The following is a 21,782-nucleotide window of genomic DNA, read 5'->3' as shown; positions in this document are numbered from 1 at the left end:
TACTCATGTCTCTTTTTAAGTTTATGTTTCCGGAATATTTGGCACGCCCCCTTCTCTAAATTAGCCTCTTTTGACATTGTATAATTTGGTAGATGGTCCCTTTCAATTTCCAAAATGGGGCATGTTTTTAATATTTATACAGTACTGTTTATATGACTTCTTCAAATTTAAATATTGCCTTATTTAAAACTATATATTTTCTGTCAAATGAGGTTAGAGATGGCTATGGCCTCGTTCTCAAATTTCGTCTTTATCTCTATATCTGTCCCGATCTCTGTTTTTCGGATTTGGAGAATTCTCCGAACTTGAAATCTCGAGGATCAAATCGCCATCTCGTCTCCATTTCATTCCAAAAATATTAATGAGACAAGATGAATATGAGAAGAAAATTCTTGAACCAAAATTATTATTATCTAATATGTAAATATTATTTTTGGGACGAGTTCGAAGATGAGTATAATATCCTCGTACACGCCTTGAACTCGAAAAAATCCGAGATCATCATCGTTTCGGGTTTTTTATGCAGGTCACTAAATCCGTGGAGAAAATTAACATCCCTAAATGAGGTCATTAACTTAAAAAAATCAGAAAATATGCATGTTCGAATGGGATCAAATAGTTAACTAACCTCTGGAAGTCATTATTCAATTCCTTTGAATTCAGATCAGTACCATACTCACCTGGGTTGAGTCTAAATTAATAAATAAAACATTAATTCGTGTGTAATTTCGTGTTTTAGTATCTAAATTTCAAATTAACGTGTTAATAAAAAAACAATTTCACTTTAGAAGAAGTTAAAATGCATGAAATTGAAAATTAAAACTGGATTATTTTTGTCATGGTTGTGAGTTCAGCCTACGGAACCATGTCCGTTGTTTCACCGTAACTACCAAAACGGTTCCACTAAATCTGCTTGAATAGGAAATCCACCCAGAAAATCTCAACAGTTTAATGCACACTAAGAAGCACTAGTTTCTGGCAGAAGTTGAATGGCAACAGGATCAGAAAGCTCGAGAGATACGGGACAATGGTCACTCCCATAGAACCCTGTAACCAGTTAACACCAAAAGAAATGAATGCCAGAGGCGACGTAATGTCCGTTCAGAATGTTGCCCAAGGGGTGAAATTTACTCGGTACACTTTACCTTCTAATTCAATGCCATGTCCATGCATTTCACAGGAAACAATTCTGTCGTTTAGTTTCTCTGAGACAATGAAATAATCAATCCTCATCCTTTTCCCCCGATACCTGCAGCAATGGTTAGCTGGCATGCGTGTACCAAGCACAAACTTAAGCAGCATTATATGAAATTTGTTTTTCAAATGAAAACCATATGTCCCAACATTAAGAGAATATAAACTTCTTACTTGCCAATAGGGTTTCCTGACCAGGAGAACCCACGCTCTATGTCTTTATCCTTGTGTAGATACCTATACGCATCCACCAGCTTTCCCCTAGCCAAAAACAGAAGCGAAACCGATTTACATGGAAGTACAAATGCTGGTCACAAAAAAGAACACAGCACAAAATAGTTAACCGAACCTAATCCTGAGAAGTTTCAAATCATGCAATGCAACAAATAACAAGCTCATTTTACGATCATCATTCTGATGTTGGTGGTCAATTCTAGGATGTCTCTGTAAGGTTCGATACTATAGTGGAAAGCCAAAGATTAAACTACAAATAAGGGTTCAGATTTCATAGAGGTAAGGTAAGTGGAAAGGAAGAAAAAAGGAAAATAAATTTCATCAAACAAATTACAGGAAGAAATAATGGAAAAACTTTACACATACTCTTTAAGAATGGAACCAAAACGCTTTCTCTCAGACAACGTGAATCCAGGTTGCCCACAATCCTGCATGATAAGGAAATCGATGCAAATATCTGTTAACTACAAAGAATGGAGAGATATCTTAAGATCTTTGCAGATCTTCGCGATGGACCCATTGCTTTCTATTTTCGGAAATATATTTATAGATTTATAAGAATAGGCATGAATCCAAAATATTGTTACTAATGCAAGTAAAAGAAACAATCACAGCACAAGAAAATCAATAAAGTTCTCGTATACACGGTCTCACATCACCTCAACATAGATATCAAATGCAACTTCACAATTGCTGACAGACATGAAGGTTGATTCATGTGTGAAAATAAACCATACAAACATACACCCAAAATACATGACTGATCCCTTGAGCACATGATCTATGAGCTTTCTTAACTACTAATACAAGCATTGTCCACTAACAGACATGTTCAAGTCTTCACGCATCATTTAACATCAAACCCCAAAGCAGACATGGGGTGAAGGCATTCAAGGCAATAATCACCTCACTGTTTGGCGGAACATAACCATTGAGCTTTGCTGTGCTGAAAAATTCCGGATGACTCACATCAATATCTTGATGACTGCACATCAGGATAAAAATTAGCGTAATAAAACAATTGCTCAGCAAGACATTCAATCTATAAAATGGTGGAATTGAGCAAATGCATGAAACTGTAAACGGCTTTAAAAAATGCCAATTCTCTGACAACAAACTTTTCCAACAAATTCAATACCTGTCTCTACCCCTGGATGTATGAAAAGCCATACTGTAGCGTGATTTTGAACTAAAACTACTTAGCCAGTTGGGATCATGAAATATATAAACTTGCAGTTCTCAAGTGTTTTTTCAGGAAAGTTGTAATTTTTACACAGAATCGGTGAAATCAAGTTTAAGAAAGGCATCGGATGTCCTTCATAAATGTGCACTACTTTTTTACTTGAATTTATCTTTGAAAAAAGCAGCATCCAACTGTAAATATAATTTTTACAATAGCCCACTGAGAATGTTCCAAATTATTTTTAAAGTTCAGCAATAAAACAAAATTCACATTATTTTAGCCACAAAGAATCTTTGATGGTTTCAATTACCGAATTGCGTTTTTCAACTGAATTAAAGTAATAACACTTACTATGGTCCCAAATGGAAGGAATCATCACCATAGGTAAATGATTCAATAAATCAAACAAATGCTTTAATTACTGGAATAAGTTCTAGGAGAATAGCACAAGAAAAAGGTGATTTTAAATGTATTCAGGATTATAGCTGACTTCAAACATATCATGTTGAAGGCTCAAAGATGATTTTGTATCAAGATTTATAAATCATGTCATAAAACCCAATACACAACAGCCTCAAGTTGAAAAAAGTACCTGCATACCACCTTTTTACTGCCAAAGGCAGAGAAAAAATTATAGCACAAGAGGGGAAACTGGGAAGGAAGTGTGAGAGAGTGGGCAGAGTGATGCAGAAAGGAGTTGGCCAAACTTTAGTACCTAACATTAAGATCACCACACCAGATAAGTGGCTTATCAGATGTTCTGAGCACAAATTCTAACATCCTCTTATCCCACTTTCTCCTCCTCTGGAATGAGGATTCCTCATCTTTCCATCCATTGTTAGGAACATATGTGTTCAATAGACGGAATGATTCAAATTCAGCCAAAATAACTCGGCCATCTGGCTCATGTTTTGAACCTAAATAACAAAAACAGATTCAGAAATCAACTTCTTAACTAGCACCAAACCCTGAAATTTAGAAGCAAGAAATATATGTAACAGTCAAAATAGATCAAATGTGGTGTTGGTCCAGTCCCCTCTCCAGTATATGTCGTTTCCCGCCTTGCAATAAAGTTGGCTTTATCTTAAAGAAAGTATGCTACATACAGTAGAGTAACATAACAATGTTGCAGCACTATGCTGCCACTCAAACACAAATTTCTACCAGTAACTAGGCTATCTTCTTATTGAAATACTATGATAGACACCCAATGAATTTAGCATTGCAAAATGAAGACCATCAGCATGCTTTATTGTAAATTACAGGCACTTCTTTTTTTTTTTTTTTGATACGAAACCAGAATTTATTAATAGATAAAGTTTTACAATAATAGCGGATGAGTAATCCGCAGAGCGAGAAATAACACAACTCAGAAAGTACTATCCTACTAATTCATGCTCATACAAATTTCCAATCCCTAATTAAATCTGAAATAGACAAATGATCAATTTCTTAATAATAATTGTCCAGCTCGCAACCCTGAACTTGATTTTTTCCCAGACTTCATCCACTGTTTCTGACACCTCTTGAAATATTCTGTTATTTCTCTCCAACCATATAGATCATAGCGTGCAGTGTACCATCACGTGCCAGAAGGTCATAAATTTTCTGCTTGAAATTCCTCCCGGCTCCATGACGATCAAATCAACAGCCCTCATTGGAAATACCCAATCAAAACCCAACTCGAGCAACACTCTTGTCCAAATACCTTTTGAAAAAGAGCAATGTACCAACAAGTGATCCTGATTTTCTTCGTGCTTCTGACATAAAAAACACCAATGCGGACATAACACACATAGTGGCCACCTTCTTTGTATCGAATCACAAGTAGGTGGTTTCCCCAGAGCCACAATCCACGCGAAAACCTGAACCTTATGAGGGATCGGTACTTTCCAGTTTTTTTCATGGTAAGGAAAATACGGGACGGTGGAAAAAAGAAAGAAGGAATTATAAAAAGATCGAACAGAAAAAAAAATTGAAGTGTCTCCCAACCAAACTCTAAAATCCCCCACACCCCTCTCTAACCTAACCGAGTCTAGAACCCCTAAAAGGTTAGCGAACTCACCCAACTCGACCTCACTTAAATCTCTTCTAAACCGGATGTCCCAATGAAAGATAGGACTGAAACCACTAGACTCTTCTACGAAAAAGTTACTTATTGGTTTGTTAAATCCGAAAAATAGATGGAAAGCGCTCTTGGAACGACTCCCCCCTATTATGAATCTTGTAAATGACAAAGTTTCCAATTCAGACCTTACTGATCTTCTTTCCTCGTGCAGTGATTCCGATCACCCTCCCTCGGCCTCTAACACATCCAACCGCTTTATTATAGGTGTCAATTCCTTGTATCTGACACTCACATCTCCAAAAATCTCTCGATTCCATTTTGAAGCCTCCACTTTAATTCCTTTCAGTTTGTTCATAAACTTATACCCTTCCCACCCCTCACAATCACATCATTCCACCATGCCTTAACCAATTCTTTAAGTTTATGGTGCGAAAGCCAAGCATACTCGAATCTAAACGGAGCAGGACCACACAACAACTTCACTGGACAATGGTCTGAGTTAATTCTGGGAAGCACCGTTTGTCTTAAATTGGGAAACAAAACCCTCCAACCCCCGGAGAATAAATATCTGTCTAGTCGGCAACAAATCGGTTCGGCCCTTAAATTTGACCACGTGTACTTTGCATTCAAGAGTGGAGGGTCATAAAGTCCCAAATCCTCTATCAATGTGTCAAAACATAGCATGCTCGTAGTATTGGAATTGCTATTCACTTTTTTCTCCTATATTTTTTACCACGTTAAAGTCCCCTCCCAGACACCAATTATCACCACAACTGGAGCTCAATCCCTCTAGTTCATCCCAGAAAATGACCCTTTCTGTTGGTTTGACAGGTCCATAAATGGCAGAAAACCACCACTATTGCTCATCACCACCACTCTCGGGTCCCACATAACTAGTATACCCCCCGAACTTCCAACCGAAGGTAAAAAAAACCCAATCAACAAATATGGACTTCCACAAACTGGCCACGAATCTTTTATCCACCATTTCTAGGGATGTAAATGAGCCGAGCTGTTCGCGAGTTTTTCGGATCTCAGCTCGTTAAAAAGCTCGTTCGGGCTCGTTCGTTAAGTTTATCGAGCCGAGCCCGAGCCTTGTTTTGGGCTCGACAATTTTGTTGAGCCGAGCTTGAGATTAATGATGTTCGGCTCGTTTTTTTTTTTTTTGATAAAAGACTAATTTATATTATAATAGGTAAAAGTTACATGAGAAAGCGGATGAGTAATCCGCGAAATTACATAATAGCCCTACTGAGCTGGACTTTTGTCTTAAAGAACTATTATCCCGTCAATAAAAATTGCCAATCCCTAGTTAAATCCGAAATAGATAAGTGCCCAAAATCTTTAAAACTGGTAGTCCAAGACGCAATTCTTAATCTAATTTTCTCCCATATCTGATCAGCTGATTCCTGTGCATCTTCAAAGATTCTTCTATTCCTTTCCAACCACAGGGACCATAGTACTCTGTGGATGATCATATACCAGAATTGTTTATATTTCGGTGCCACTGGGCATTCAAAATCCGACTTAAAAAACTCATCAGCCTGGTTAGGGAGGGCCCATTGAACTCCCATTTCTCTTTGCACTTTAATCCAAATGCTTCTTGAGTATGAGCAATGCAGTAAGATATGGTCCTGATGCTCTTCATCTTGTCTGCACAAACAACACCACTGAGGCCTTAGGACACAGCCCCTCCACCTTTTTTGCACTCGATCACACGTAGGCAGCTTTCCCAACGCCACAATCCACGAGAAAATTTTAACCTTTTGCGGGACATGCACTCTCCAGATTATATGGAAGCAATCGAAATGAGGAAAAGTAGAAGAGGGAAAGAAAGAATTATAAAAAGATTTAACAGAGAAAAGCCCTGACGAATCACCCAACCAAACTCTTTCATCCTGCGAACCCAACTGCAAACTAACTCCCTCTAAGATCCCTAATAGGGTGGTGAACTCTCCTAACTCTTCCTCTGATAAATTTCTCCTGAACCTCAAATCCCAAGTGAAAGAAGAAGAAACACCAGAATTAACTAGTTGAATAAAATGACAAATAGGTTTGTTTCTTGAAGTTGAAACACGGAACAAAGCAGGAAATCTAGAAGCAAACGACTCCCCTCCCTCCCAGACATCCTCCCAAAAACGAATAATGTTACCCTGTTTAGGCACCACCCTAATAAATTGATGAAAAGCCTTATAAGATCGAGATATAAACTTCCAAGGACTCCTAAATGTCTTACTCTCCGCCAACCCCAAGTCCCATCTGTTTTCCTGTAGTCCGTAAATGCTTTGGATGACTTTTTTCCACAGCGTCCCCCTCTCCACCACCATTTACCAAGAAGAGCCTTATTTCTAAGGCAAATATTCCCCATACCCAAGCCACCTTTTTCCTTTGGTTTGCACGCTTGTTTCCAATTGACAACGTGGCAAGGTTTCTCCCCTTCTTCACCATCCCACAAGAAATCTCTCATAATTTTTTCCATTTTTGCAGTCTCTTTGTTAGGAACTCTGAAAAGGGACATGAAATAGGAGGGCATCGCACATAGTACAGCTCTTATCAAAATTAAGCGGCCACCTCTAGATAGGAACGATTTTTTCCAACTAGCTAATTTCTTAGCCATCTTCGAAATGACTGGTTCCCAAAATTCAGTCTTAGTGGGATTCCCTCCCAATGGTAACCCCAAGTATTTGATGGGCCACGGTTCTTTTTTGCCCCCGAAAGCGATTGCCATTGCATCCACCTTTTCTTCTGGATAATTCAATCCCAACACAACACTCTTCCCCATATTGATTATCAGCCCTGAATGATTGGCAAACTGTTTGAGTATATCCAGCAGTTTCATCACATCTAACTTAGACTTCACGAAGAATAGAGCATCATCGGCAAATTGTAGGTGTGTGATTTGTAGCTTTTCTTTTCCTATATCCAGCCCCCTCAGCTCGTTGGCATGCAATGCCTTATCCACCATTCTCCCCAGCACATCCACTACTAAATTGAAGAGGAATGGTGATAAAGGATCGCCTTGTCTTAGACCTCTTTCTCCTCTTATTTTCCCACAAGTTTTTCCATTCAAAAATATTGAGAAAGACACGTTAGAAACACATCCTCTAATCCACCTCCTCCATCTCTCACCGAATCCTTTATTTTTCAGCACCTCGTCTAAAAATTGCCAGTCTACCCTATCATAAGCATTTTCCAAATCAATTTTCAGTACCCATCCTTTTTTTTTTCTTGCTGCGATGCTCTTCCACGAACTCATTCGCAATGAGGCAACAATCCAATATCTGTCTACCCTTAATAAATGCACACTGGTTCTCCGCAATTGTGTTACCCAAAGCCTTATTCAATCTGTTAACCAACACCTTCGACAAAATCTTATACAAACTTGTCACCAAGCTAATCGGTCGAAACTCGGTTATCTTGCGTGCATCATTTTTCTTTGGGATGAGACAGATGTAGGTTTCGTTTGTAATTCCATTTACAATCCCATCCTCATAAAATTCAGAGAATACCTTTAATAGATCCCCTCGCAATGTATCCCAATTTTTTTGAAAGAATGCCAAAGTGAATCCATCCGGCCCCAGCGCTTTTGTCCCATCACAATCAAACACGGCCTTTTTAATCTCTTCCTCCTCAAACATATTTTCCAAAGCCTCTGCATCTACTCTCTGAATCGGTGACCAATCCAACCCAATAAAACCCCTCCCCAACTCGGCCGAACCCCCCCTGCTCTCGCTGTGTTAGTAAACAAGTTTCTGTAGAAATTGATAATTTCATGCTCAATTTCTTTTTCCTCAGTAACAACTCGTCCATCGTCCAATTCCACTCTTTCAATCAGTGTTTTATTCCTTCTGCTATTCAACAAAGCGTGGAAGAACTTTGTGTTTTGATCCCTTTTTTGTAACCATTTTATTTTTGCTTTTTGGCTTTGCATCTGAAATTTTGCAAACGATATTTTTTCCAATTCCCACCTCACATCCCTTCTCTCTATATTCAGCGATTCTGACCAGTGTCCAGCAGCTTCAATCTCATCCAACTGCCTAATTTTGTTGCTCAGCTCGTATAATCTGACACGGACATCAACATACACTTCTTTGTTCCAATCCGATACATCTTTTTTGATCATTTTCAACTTATGCATAAATTTGTACCCTTCCCATCCCTGGAAATTCCCTTTGTTCCACCATGTCCGCACTCGGTCTTTGAATGTGTGATGTGTCAACCAAACATTTTCAAATCTGAAAGGAGCTGGACCCCACTTCAACTTTGATGTGTCAAGCAAGACAGGGCAGTGGTCGGATGTAAGTCTTGGAAGCACGGTTTGTCTGAAAGATGGGAATAAGTTTCTCCATCCCGCAGAAAACAAGAATCTGTCCAACCGACTACAAATAGGCACCAATCTAAAATTGGACCAAGTGAATTTAGCATTCAGAAGTGGTGGGTCAAAGAGCTCCAATTCCTCCAGTAAAGTATCAAAACAGGAAATGCTAATAGTTGAGGATTGGCTATTAAGTTTCTCTCCCAAATTCCGCACAACATTGAAGTCACCCCCAAGACACCAAGCCTCTCCACAGATACCTTCAACCCCGCTAATTCATCCCAAAATAACTCTCTCAATCTCGGTTTCACGGGCCCGTAGATGGCTGAGAACCACCAATAATTGTTGTCACTCCCTTTAATCTCAATGGAGACCGAGAATTCCCCAATCAGATTATTATTTACTTGCACCACGCGTGGATCCCACATGACTAATATTCCCCCTGACCTACCAACCGATGGTAAACAAACCCAATCAACAAATCTCGATTTCCACACTTGCAACAAAATTTTTCTCTATTTTTTCTCGTTTTGTTTCCAAGAGGACCACCACGTCTGGCTTTTCATTTTGAATTATTGACCGAACCAAAACTCTTTTCCTCGCCGCACCCCCACCTCTTATATTCCATGCACAAATCTTCATGTAAACGGATTGGGACCCCTCGAATTGCAACCTCTGTCGTAACTAATAACACACTGTAATCTGTACAACTCCGTCTTCAACGGATTGTTAATACCCTTATCCTTACTTGCATTGTTGTCATTTAAGCCCACCCCTGACCCTTGCTGTACAATTGTTTCCTTGACCTCCTCCACCTTTCTTGGTGATATATCTCTCATTACAAGGCTTTTCATCAACTACACTTAACCCTCTTCCTAAAAAACCACTAGACATACCCAAGACATTGAAAGAGGACGGTAAAATCAAATTTAACGAGAAAGAATGATTTAAAAAGGATGAGCGAAATCCGTTAAGTACCTGTCCCACAATCGGTTTGAATTTTCTCGAGATTCAGCGTTTGTTATAGATTTTGTATTCGTTATTGGCGAGAACAAACCATCCAAAGCTAGGACTTCATCTTCAGCCTTCTCAGAAGTTTCAGAACCGATGTAGCCAACGCTTTCTGAATCGGCTGAATCACTCTCCAATTCTCTCAATTCATCTTGTGAATCTTCAAGCTCAACCTCTTCTAAATTTTCCAACTCGACCTCTCCTTCGTTGATGAGCAACCCACTGTCATGAATATTGTAATCCCCTTTTTCTCTTGAAGGCTTTTCTTTAGCTCCCACACTTTTGCATCTTCGGCAGTATGTTTTCCAAAGCTGTTTCGTTGAGGAGATGTCTCTGCCATTAACTTCCTGATTATCTTGAACCTGATTCTGCTTGTTATTCATGGATCCAACTGATGAACTTGTAAAATCTGATGGATGCTTGGGATCAATGTTCCTCAAGATTTTCAGCACCTTTGCGTCAGTCGACTTTTTCGAAGATTCAACCTTCCTCTCCGAATTCTTTAGTATCTGTCCTGATGCTTCTGGTCTCTGACTCACATCCAATCTTCGCTCCCCATTGTGTGATCCGCATAATTTTTTGGATCCTGCCGAATCTTGAACATGGACGGATATGTCCCCCTGTACAGATTTTCCTTTGTTGTAACTGAATAAGATTTCCTCCTCCCTTGCTAAAGTGTTGTAGATGTTTTTGTTTCCCCAGCCCGCCAATATCTTCTTTCCATTCACAACTGCTTGAGCATAGGTTTGCTTTTCATATTTCTCGTAACTCTGAGGATCGAAAGTTTCTACTTTGATTCTGAATTCTATAGCTCTCCCTTCCAATGAAATGTTCATCTTTGTTTTAATGAAACCTCCTTCCGTTCCCTTGACCTTGATCTTCGCTGCCTCGAGCTTCCTGAAGTGTAAAGTATCTGGAGTAATGGCCAACAATCCCCCGCAAAGATCGCCAATAGTTTTAAATGTAGTAGTCGTCCCAAATTCCCAAGGTAATCCATGAATCCATATCCAGCTGTTGCAACAACTTTCCACCGAATCCAAAGTATTGATGTCTTTGGACCATTCTTCAAACTATAAGGATATCCCAAAGTTAAAGAAGCCTTTCTTTAAATTGATATAGAATGAAGACTCATCCTGATTTGAGGGCCACCAAAGAGCTTTATTGGCTTGAAAAGGAAAGAGCTCTATCTTTCTATTCGTTGCTTTCCCAAGAACTCCTTCAATTAGCTCCCATGAACAAGTTACACTGCCTCTGGTGATGATAATAGATTCACTCCATTTCCTGTTTACCCGCAGCTTGTTGCTCTCATCCGTCGATGGCATAGATCCTCCTTTGCTTCTCCTATCCCCGAAACCCTTATCCTGATGTATTTCTGTAGACCTGAGTTGAATTCTTCCATGAGATGGCAAATGTTGAGTTGATTCCCTCTGATAATTCCCCGATATCAGCTTGTCCACTGCACTGGATATCTTAATCCACCCAATAGCGTTAAGTCCGCTAGGCACAATAGTAGTTAGCTTTTTACCTTGTTTATTGAATTTAGACAGTTCTAAATATCTTCCTCGTTTGTTTTCAAAGCTCTGCATTGTGAACACTGAATTAATGCCTCTGTAACTTCGAAAGGAAGATCCTGATTGGGGTGAATAAATGTAATCTCTGAGCGTAAGATTAATCCAACAAGCCTCGTCGCGGTTGAAATCCAGCATGTAGCATGATGTCCTTGTTTTTTCCGACCACCATATCGAGTTGCCGTTAGTACCCAATCTCAAGGTGAACGTTTTAAATTCAATCCTAATCGTCTCATCCCTAACAGATAACCCAGGTTTAAATTCAATCCTAATCGTGAACATGTTCGATAATAGGTTCGTGAGCTCAAAATTGAGCTCGGCTCGTTTAGCTGGCTCGTGAGCTCGAGCTCGGCTCGTTAAAGTGGTTCACGAGCTCGGGTTCGAGCTCGGCTAGTTTAGGTAGATCGTGAGCTCGAATTTGAGATAATTAATGAGTTATAATATTAAAATAATTATGTATGATAAATAATAATAAATTAAAAATTAAAAATCTATACATATTATAAAAGTGTGAATTAAGGTCAAAGTTATTTGTTTTTATTTGCTTGTAGATGAAGTGAACATATATTTTTCACGAAATATTAAATTGAATATGATTTGTTTTATTTTGTAAATCTATAATCTTTTGAATGAGTTATATATGCAAGAAGTTTCTCAGAAAAAAATTAATATATACAAATTTAATACTTCCAATAATATAGTATGAAATATAAAAAAAATTATGTTATCTTAATTTTGAATTTTTGTATTTAAATAACATATTGCATAAATATGTTATATCTTTTTTTTTTATAAGAAACAGATATTTATTATTAATATATGTTAATGTCCATTACAGTCAGTGGACTAGAAATCCACTACTAATGAAAAGAAAACACAACGTCTAACAATAGATGTAAGACCAATCTCTTAATAAATCAGAAATCGATAAACCGTTGAAATCTTTGACTGATCGAATCCAGTTAGCTATATTGATCTTGATATTCTCCCAGCAATCTTCTTCTTTTTGTTCAATCTCTTGAAAGATTCTTCTATTTCTCTCTAGCCATATCGCCCAACATATTCCGTGCATCACCATTCTCCAAAAGATTTTTCCCTTTTTGCCAAGCAACTGTCCAAGGTCTGTAGCAAACAAGTCCTTTGATGTTTTCGGAGTAACCCAAACCAGTCTCAATTCTTCCAAAGCCCTAGCCCATAGTGCACTACTGAAGTTGCAATGAACAAGCAAATGATCTTGTGTTTCCGCATCCTTACGACACAACACACACCAGTTTGGAGAAAGAGCACAAGTAGGCCATCTCGTTTGAATCACCTCGGATGTTGGTAATTTTCCAAGTATTGCCGTCCAAGAGAAGATCTGAATTTTTGTTGGAATAGGTGTTTTCCAAATGATATCGAAGAAGCTGAATTGTGGTGTAGAATTATTAACGCTGAAGAGAGAATTGAACAAAGATTTGACCGAAAACTTCCCCGATGGATCCCCCTCCCATACCCTGAAATCAACAACCCCTTCCACCATTATTACCCTGTCCAAAATACCTAGGAACACAGACAATTGATTGATCTCTTCATCTCGAAGTGATCTACGAAAATGTAGATTCCATGATAGAGCAGTAGATGAGTTAAAAGAGACGAAATGAGATATGGTTAAGTTACGACCCTGTGAGATGAGATATAATGAAGGAAACAAGTCACGGAAAGATGACTCCCCCCACCAAATGTCCTCCCAAAATCTAATTTTATTTCCCCCTCGAACCTCTAGTCGCACAAATCGGTGATAAATCGGGTAAGCTCTAGAAATGAATTTCCACGGACATCTGAAAGTTACATTTTTCGCCAATCCCGCGTCCCAACCATTTTCTTGTAGGCCATACTTACTCCTGATTATTCTACTCCACAACGTGTCATTTTCAACACTAAACCTCCACCACCATTTTCCCAATAATGCAATGTTTCTCAAACAGATATTCCCTACACCTAACCCACCACTCTCTTTCGGTCTACTAACCTTCTTCCATCCAACCATATGGCAATGTGTTTCGCCCTCATGTCCATCCCACAAAAAATCACGCATTGTTTTCTCCCATCCCGCTGCCACTCCTTTTGGTACTTTGAAGAGAGACAAGAAATAAATTGGCAAAGCACTTAGTACCGCAGCGATCAATGTTAATCTCCCTCCCTTGGACAAGAAAGCCTTTTTCCAAGTCGCTAATTTCCGTCTTAATTTAACCGTAATAGGTTCCCAAAAAGATGCTTTAAGTGGATTGCCCCCTAGAGGAACTCCCAAGTATTTCATCGGCCATTGATCCCTACGACAAGCAATCGTGTGTGCTATGTCGATCTCAAGTTCTTCATCTTGGTTTAATCCCAATAAAGCACTCTTTTCCCAATTGATCCTTAAACCTGACATGTCACAGAATAGCTTCACCACTTGCACCAAAAAGCTAATGTGTTCCTCAGTTTTAACAAAAAACAAGGTATCATCCGCAAATTGTATATGTGACACTTCCACCTTTTCTCGTCCCACCTCAATCCCACTGATTAAATTTGTCTCTTTTGCTTTATCGATCAAACTGTCCAACACATCCACTACCATGTTGAAAAGAAAAGGTGATAAGGGATCTCCCTGTCTAATCCCCCTATATGACTTAAATTTCCCTCTTGGTCTCCCGTTGATCATGATGGAAAACGATACATTAGATACACAGCCTCTCATCCAACCTCTCCACCTTGTCCCAAAGCCTTTTTTTTCTAATACGAAATCCAAAAAGTTCCAATCGACATTGTCATATGCTTTCTCAAAGTCAATCTTCAATACCCAACCATTTTTATTCGATTTTTTACCTTCCTCCACCGCCTCATTCGCAATCAAGCAACAATCCAAAATTTGTCTCCCCTCTATAAATGCATTTTGAGATTCCGATAATGTATGAGACAAAACCTTTTTCATTCTTGTAGCCAACACTTTTGCAATTATCTTATATAAACTCGTGATGAGACTAATTGGTCTAAAATCTTTTACCTTTAATGAATCGTTTTTCTTTGGGATCAAACAAATATACGTTTCATTAGTCAAACCATTTATGACTCCCCCTTCGTAAAATTCCACCAAAACTTTCATCAAATCACCTTTGACAATATCCCAACAATCCTGATAAAGAGCCATAGTGTAACCATCGGGCCCTGGCGCTTTGCATCTATCACATTCAAACACCGCCTTCTTAACTTTTTCTTCCATGAACGGTTTCTCAAGCTCAACCCTCATGTCAACATCAATAGGTCTCCAATCCACTCCTTCAATCCCAAAGCTCCTCCCATCTCGTTTATTGTACAGTTGCTGGAAATAATCAACAATTGTTTTGACAATTTCATCCTCATCCTCTACCACCGAACCATCATCACTTTCCAGTTTAGTAATCATTGCTCTGCTTTTTCTGTGATTAAGCAATGAGTGGAAGAATTTTGTATCATAACTAACATGAAATACTACTATATAAACATGAAATGAGTGGATTTGAAGTTTATGATTTTAAATCTCTAAATAACAAAAATACATTTGAATGTATTGAAATCCATGGATTTGAAATCCTTCCAATCAAGAATAACCTTAGATTTATAACACATAAAATTTTTTAAACAAATATCTTTTGCAGTCATTTTATAATACATATAGTATAAATTATATTACATTGAATTTATTACGGATAATGCTAAAGGTACAACTAATATATAATACTACGATATTTACAACAATTATATCGTGAGATTTTGTTATTATCTAATGAGATTTTATATTTAATTAATCATGAGATTTTGATAAATGAAATTTCTATTGATTTTTTTGAATTGTAAGAATTATTGTACAAATTTGGTTGCACATAGCATTACTCATTTCTATCGACTAATATAGCATGAAATCATTAATATATAATTTTTTGTAAATTAATCTCTTCTGATCTCATTTCTTTAAGAACAATTATTGATAATAGAAATTTATTTTCACGTGCCAATAATCACTAGTAGAAAAATCGGATTTTATTCGGCAATAATAAATTACGAAGTAATACATTACCAATAACTTCAGTAACAAGCGAAGTAAAATAATATATTTTACTTCGGATGTTTAAAAACACGGGCTTCACTATATTTTTTTATTATATTTTACTTCGGTATATCAATGTTGACGAAGTAAAAAAATAAGAAAAATAATTTCATGCTGAAGTAATAAGATGAACCGCGCAGATTAACAAAGGAAACTAAACTATACTGAACATTTAGCGACGGTTTGTCGCTAAACAACCGTCGCTGATTAAATCAGCGACGGTTTGTCGCTTAAAAACCGCGGTTTGTCGCATAAAAACCGTTGCTGATTTAATCAGCGACGGTTTGTCGCTTAAAAACCGTCGCCGATTTAATCAGCGACACACCCGTCGCCGATTTAATCAGCGACGGTGTGTCGCTTAAAAACCGTCGCTGATTTAATCATCAGCGACGGTGTTTCAAAAATCCGTCGCTAAATGTTCGAGCCGAGCTGGACCCGAGCCCGAGCTTCATAACTTCCGAACGAGCCGAGCCCGAGCTTCAAACCAAAAGCTCGTAACGAGCCCGAGCCGAGAAAATAGTTTAACGAGCCGAGCCCGAGCCTGATACTGTTTCGGCTCGGCTCGGCTCATTTACATCCCTAACCATTTCTTGCTTAGTTTTTCCAAAATTACCACCAAGTCTGGAGACTCCTTACGAATGACAGTATGAACAAGCTCCCTCCTTCTTACCGCCTTTCCTTCTCTTATATTCCAAGAGCAGATTTTCATAACAAAGATAAGAAGCCCTTCGAGGTTGAACCTCGCTCATAATTGATTCCCCACTTCAACTTGCTTAATTCTCTACTTAAAATTCCCGTTGACTTCTTCACCCCATCCCAACATCTTCCATCCGTAATACCTCCCCCACTCTCCTTGGCAGCACCCGAAATGTTATCCATGTTAACCCGTTTGGAAATCTCTTTCTCGGAACCCGACGAGACATCTACATTCACTGCCCCCCCCCCCCCTATAAGATCACTAAACAACCCCAACACTGTGAAGGACGATGGTAATAAATAATGGAGAGTAAAAAAATGATTAAGAAAGGAGGAATGAATACCGGTTAGTACCTTTCCACATTTGGTTTCTCATTAGCTCGTGTAATTGGCTCATTGATAGGCGTAATCTCCTTCGACAGTGAGAAATCTCCTTCAGCGCCGTATCATCCTCAACAAAATTAATTGACTCCTCTAAACGGAAGGAAACCTGGCTATCCGAATCTGAAATATCAAGCTCATTTTGCAGTAAATCATCGCTAGAGTCATCAAACTCTGATTCTACTCTTTCATCTAGTTCATGTATCACCAACCCTCGACCATCTTTGTTACTAAGGAACTCTTCATCTACTTTTTCCATCATCGAATATTCCCACATTAGCTTTAATTCTTCTGCTGTAAACCTTCCCATAAGTAGGCACCCGTAAGTATTTGTCTGTAGCATCCACCGAAATGTTTTGTTCCTCGGCATCATCTTTGCTCATGGAGTGGATCGGTGAATGTATGAATTTTTCTACATCTTTTGGGACAACTTTCCCCAATATCTTGAATACTTTTCAGTTTTACCCCCAAGTTTGTGCCCGCTGTCTGATTCTTAGTTGCGGAACGTTGTTTTTGTTCCCTCACCGAAGTAGTCCCTTGCTGGTATTGCGTCGTTATTCCAGGGCTGTCTTTACCAATTCTTTCCGTTGTGTTCTCGGCAATTTTCTTTCCTTCCGTAGTACATTTTGTGGGAACCTCCTTCCTCATCAGCTTTCTTTGAATATTAGTGTTGCCCCAACCCGCCACTGTTTGCTTGTCATTCACCACTACTTGTGCATAAGTTTGTCGTTCGTACTGCTCATAAGCTTTTGGGTCGAAGGAGTTTACCCGAATTCTGATCTCTAAACTCCTCTCTCCCATCTGAATCTTTCATCCTGTTATTAATAAAGCCTCCAGCAGTGCCCTTCACTTAATCTTGGCTGCTTCCAGATCACAGAATTGCAATGTATCCTTGCTGATGTCCAACAACCCCCAACATTGATCCCCAGTGACTGAGAGAGTATCCCTCGACCATAGGTTCCACGGTAGCCCAGATATACTAAGCCAACTGTTGCACCATCTGTCTACCGAATCTATTGTGTTAATATCCGGTCTCCATTCCTCAAAGATCAAAGATACCCCACCGTCGAAGAATCCTCTTTTCAGCTTTAAAAAATATGAAAACTCATCTGAATTTGATGGCCACCAAACTGCTTTGTTTGCTTGAAACGGAAATAATTCGACTACTTTGTTCGAAGGTTTCCCAAGGACTGTACGAATTAAATCCCAAGCAATATTCACCCTACTTTTTGTAACAATGAGTGCTTCATGCCACTTCAAATCTGTTCTTTCCTTGTCATTGTCCTCCTTGTCTGCCATTGGGTCTCGTTTAGAATCCCTTTGTATTGTTCTATCTTCGTGTTCCATTGTGATTCTTCTGAATGTGTTGTATTCATGATGTAAGTTAGGCTGATGGTCTCTTCTCTGATAGCTTCCTGACAGCAACCTTCCCAAAGTATCAGATATGATCTTGCATCCCACTGATTTGAACCCGTTCGGCACTATTGTAATTTGCTTTCTGCCCCTCGAACCGAATTTGTTCACTTCAACAAAACTTCCACGTTTGTTGTTAAATCTATGTGTTGTGAATACCGCGTTCCTTCCCCTATATCGATGACAATCCACGCTTGAATAGGTGTTGTCGGTGAAATCCTTGAATCTCTGGCTTAACCACCTTGCCTCCTCACGATCGAAATCCATCATGTAGCTCGATCTCCTAGTTCTTTCAGCCCACCAAACCGAACTACCCCCATTTCCCAACCTCAATGTAAAAACTTTATGTTCAATCTTTATCACTTCATCCTTTACTTCCAACCCAGAGACCAACCGTCTTCTGCTTGATGCATTCATTAGTACTAAACCAGCATAAACCCAGTGAAGATAATAAAAATGAAACCGATGGCTCTGACAGAATTTTCCGGCAACGTTCGGTGATAGTCTGTGAAGAGGCTAGGTATTCGGACACTAAAGGAAGAAGAAAAGGCTGCCAGCAAAGGTAAAGAGCAATGAGCGAAACATTTCAGCGAGAAAAGGCAATGAGCAGTGAGCGAATGATGTCAGCAAGAAAGGCACAAAAATTGTGAAGATAAATGTCGCCGACGGCCGTCAGCCGGCGCCGGTGACTGAGGGAAAAAACTATCGACAAATCTCAGTAGATGAAAGTGATGATTGAACAGTGGAAGAACCCTAATGCTTGACGTTTGAAAGAGGGATGGAGCATTTTCAAAAAATTCTCTCGCTTGGTAAAATATATTATCATCTAGGCTGTAATGTTCTCTACATATTTAATTTCGGATGATAGTACGTAAGTGCGTTGTCCTTTTATTTTGACATATTTATTGTCTTAATTAGACAATTAGCAAGGAATATGTTGACCAATAGCCGTTAGTCTTCTTATTGACATCATATCGCAAATCATGTCTAGTAGAACTCAGTTTGTTAAAAGATCTTTATTAATCAGAACAGATCTTTCATCAGAAAGAAGATTGTCACTGTGACCAAACCTGTTTGATCCAGAGTGAAAGAAATCCTTTTTGGCTGAAAGCACTTTTTTATGAGCAACGCAGTTCCAGCATATTTTGAATCCGAAAGTGACCACCATATGTTATAGTTTTTAAATGGTGGATTGAGCAAGGCACGCATAATGACCTGCATCATCAATGCTTAAAATAAATCAAATAATTCAATTCCATATTTCATTAGGACACATTGTAATCATCCTCTATTTTAAGAAAATACCAGAGAAGGGAGAAGCTTCACCAGACATATTAATTTCATCAAACTATAGCTGGATATTAAGGTCCAATGCATCTTATATAGACTTTACTTTAACACAGCAGTGTAAGACAAAATATCACACTTCACCTGCTTTTCTTCGCGTGACGAGTTAGTATCATCTTTTAGCTCCGCCTGGTTTTTTGGTGCACCTTTACAACCAGCTGCAGGCATCCTAACTTCCTACCACCACTACAAAGTCAGGTGAACTTTTATCCAAGTTTCCAAGCACAAAATGATGACAGAAAATTAACTGAGCAGTTGGGTTCTGAGTTTGAGTGATACAGAGTGCATGATTTTTTATGAAGAGAAGAAAAAAAGCAATTCTGACCATAGAACTAGTACCATAGAAACAAATTATTTGAACTAAAAGCAACTTAAACAATTCACACGACTGAACCAGTGTCTTGTGCTTTCAAGTATGCACTTAATTACTCTGTGACACTGTGGCTTCAAAAGATACAAGAAGTTATGTCTAGTCATCAAGTGATTCAACTTGTGGCTAATTCAAATTTGACATGTCATATATGGTTCTTGAATGGAACAATTGTTGGTTTATAATCCCTAGGAAGAAACTTCGTGGTTTTCTTGTCTGACTTCTTTTTTACTAGACCCTATCAACATTGAAGACAAGGTCCTTCTTTACGAAAGCGAGTACTTTCAGGAGGCTAAATCCGGCAGGCAGGAACATCATAAGTAATTAATGACAGATTCTTGATCACACCAGCAGAGAAGGCACCTGCAGATTCACAAAATTAAGGATTTTGTGATCACTACCTGACTATTTCATTCCCTGATTGGTATTACAGTATTTTCATTAATATATGGAAATATGTTAGTGTCCGGACACCATTCTCTCTGGTTTTTGTTCTGATTCTTCACTCGTAAATTCTTCCAGGGATTAGAGTAACCCAAATTGCCAATGTCGAGCTTAACACTTTTTAACTTAAAACAAAAGGATTAGTAAAAATAAACTAAATATTCTCATAATATTGCCTCAGATCTCAAGTAGACAGCACACCTCCACATCTCCTTAAAAAAAATCACATTTTTCAAAAACGAAGAAATGTCAAATGTCAAACCTACTCCTCAAACAGAAAACGAGAAAAAACCCATCACTCCAAAAGTCCCGAAAATTATCCCTACTAAAAAAAAGTCCCAAGAATTATAAAAACGTGATCGCATCAATAACCTGTATTGCTATAACGTCCGGATCAACATTCAGCAAAAACTTGGATAAGTCAGACAAGTTGTTCTTGATTCTGAGAAGAAGGCTATTTGCATTCCATGTCAAGAATTTTGAAGGGACCTTCGCTGTACTACATTTATTCTCCTCAACAAAGACAGAAATTTCTTCACAATCTTTCACAGATGAGAGAGTAGGTTTCTTAAAGGAGGCATCTTTCTGTACTGGCTGGAAAAATCTTTTCATTTTTTCCCGGCAGGCCAGCCCCTGCTGGCGATCGAGCTCGATTTTGGTCAAGATGGAAGCGAGGCCAGCCCCTTGTTTTCTCCCTTTGCATTCTACATTTATTTTTTCATTATTTTATCCTTGATTTTGTATTAAAAGTAAATAATTTTAATGTAAGTGGATGAATTTTAAGTAACTTATAAAATTTGATTTTCATATGTCAAAACTTTATTTTATTTTATTTTTTCGAATTCACTAAATTTATCGAATATTTTTTATATGACATCGATATTTTCTTACATAATTTAGATATTTATGTGACGAAATTGAAATCTATTTTCTACATATTTAGATCCACTTAAATAAATAAAAAAACAAGTTGATTTCCTATTTTTTTGCTCATGTAACATAGGTTTATATCCACACTTTTAACTATTTTATATTAAAACTTCAACTGTCTATAAATTTTGAAATTTATATAATAAATTTATTCACTAAACAAATCAATAAATACAAATACATTCTCAGTGACATAGTTACGAGTTAATCACAATTAGTCATCAAAACCTATTTATTGTAAACTGCGATAATAAATTTCTGATACTTTCAAATCTAAATTAGTTGTGACCAAAGCATGTGGCTCCAGAAATTGGAGGGCCTAATTCAAAAGTATGATATAAAATAATTAGTGATATTATATTGTGTAAACTCACATTGATGTAATTATTACGTTTCTTAACCATAGTGATTGATGATTTTGTTTATATTATTTTGTATGAGCAACAATCGTAATTAAAATATTATAATCTCGGTGATTCCGTATGCACTAATTCAAATTAACAATTCATAATTTTATTAAAATATG

The 21,782-nt window shown here is 38.1% G+C and overlaps 1 protein-coding gene across 1 annotated transcript; it reads right to left on the bottom strand.

Moving 5' to 3' along the window:
- Positions 1 to 789: 789 nt before the first annotated feature.
- Positions 790 to 21,045, bottom strand: LOC140820794 (DNA-(apurinic or apyrimidinic site) endonuclease). The gene is made up of 9 exons (XM_073181130.1): positions 20,699 to 21,045; positions 19,597 to 19,689; positions 19,236 to 19,380; positions 3,327 to 3,528; positions 2,335 to 2,413; positions 1,795 to 1,856; positions 1,369 to 1,455; positions 1,146 to 1,249; positions 790 to 1,047 (listed from the first exon to the last, which is right to left on the bottom strand). Exons 1-9 carry the CDS (start codon positions 20,936 to 20,938, stop codon positions 959 to 961), a joined length of 1,101 nt encoding a protein of 366 aa, XP_073037231.1. The 5' UTR covers positions 20,939 to 21,045; the 3' UTR covers positions 790 to 958.
- Between the last annotated feature and the right edge of the window lie 737 nt (positions 21,046 to 21,782).

This window comes from Primulina eburnea, unplaced genomic scaffold (assembly GCF_022965805.1).
Source record: "Primulina eburnea isolate SZY01 unplaced genomic scaffold, ASM2296580v1 ctg1459_ERROPOS7100000, whole genome shotgun sequence".
NCBI classification, from domain to species: domain Eukaryota; kingdom Viridiplantae; phylum Streptophyta; class Magnoliopsida; order Lamiales; family Gesneriaceae; genus Primulina; species Primulina eburnea.
This window is presented reverse-complemented; position numbering and strand designations above follow the sequence as displayed.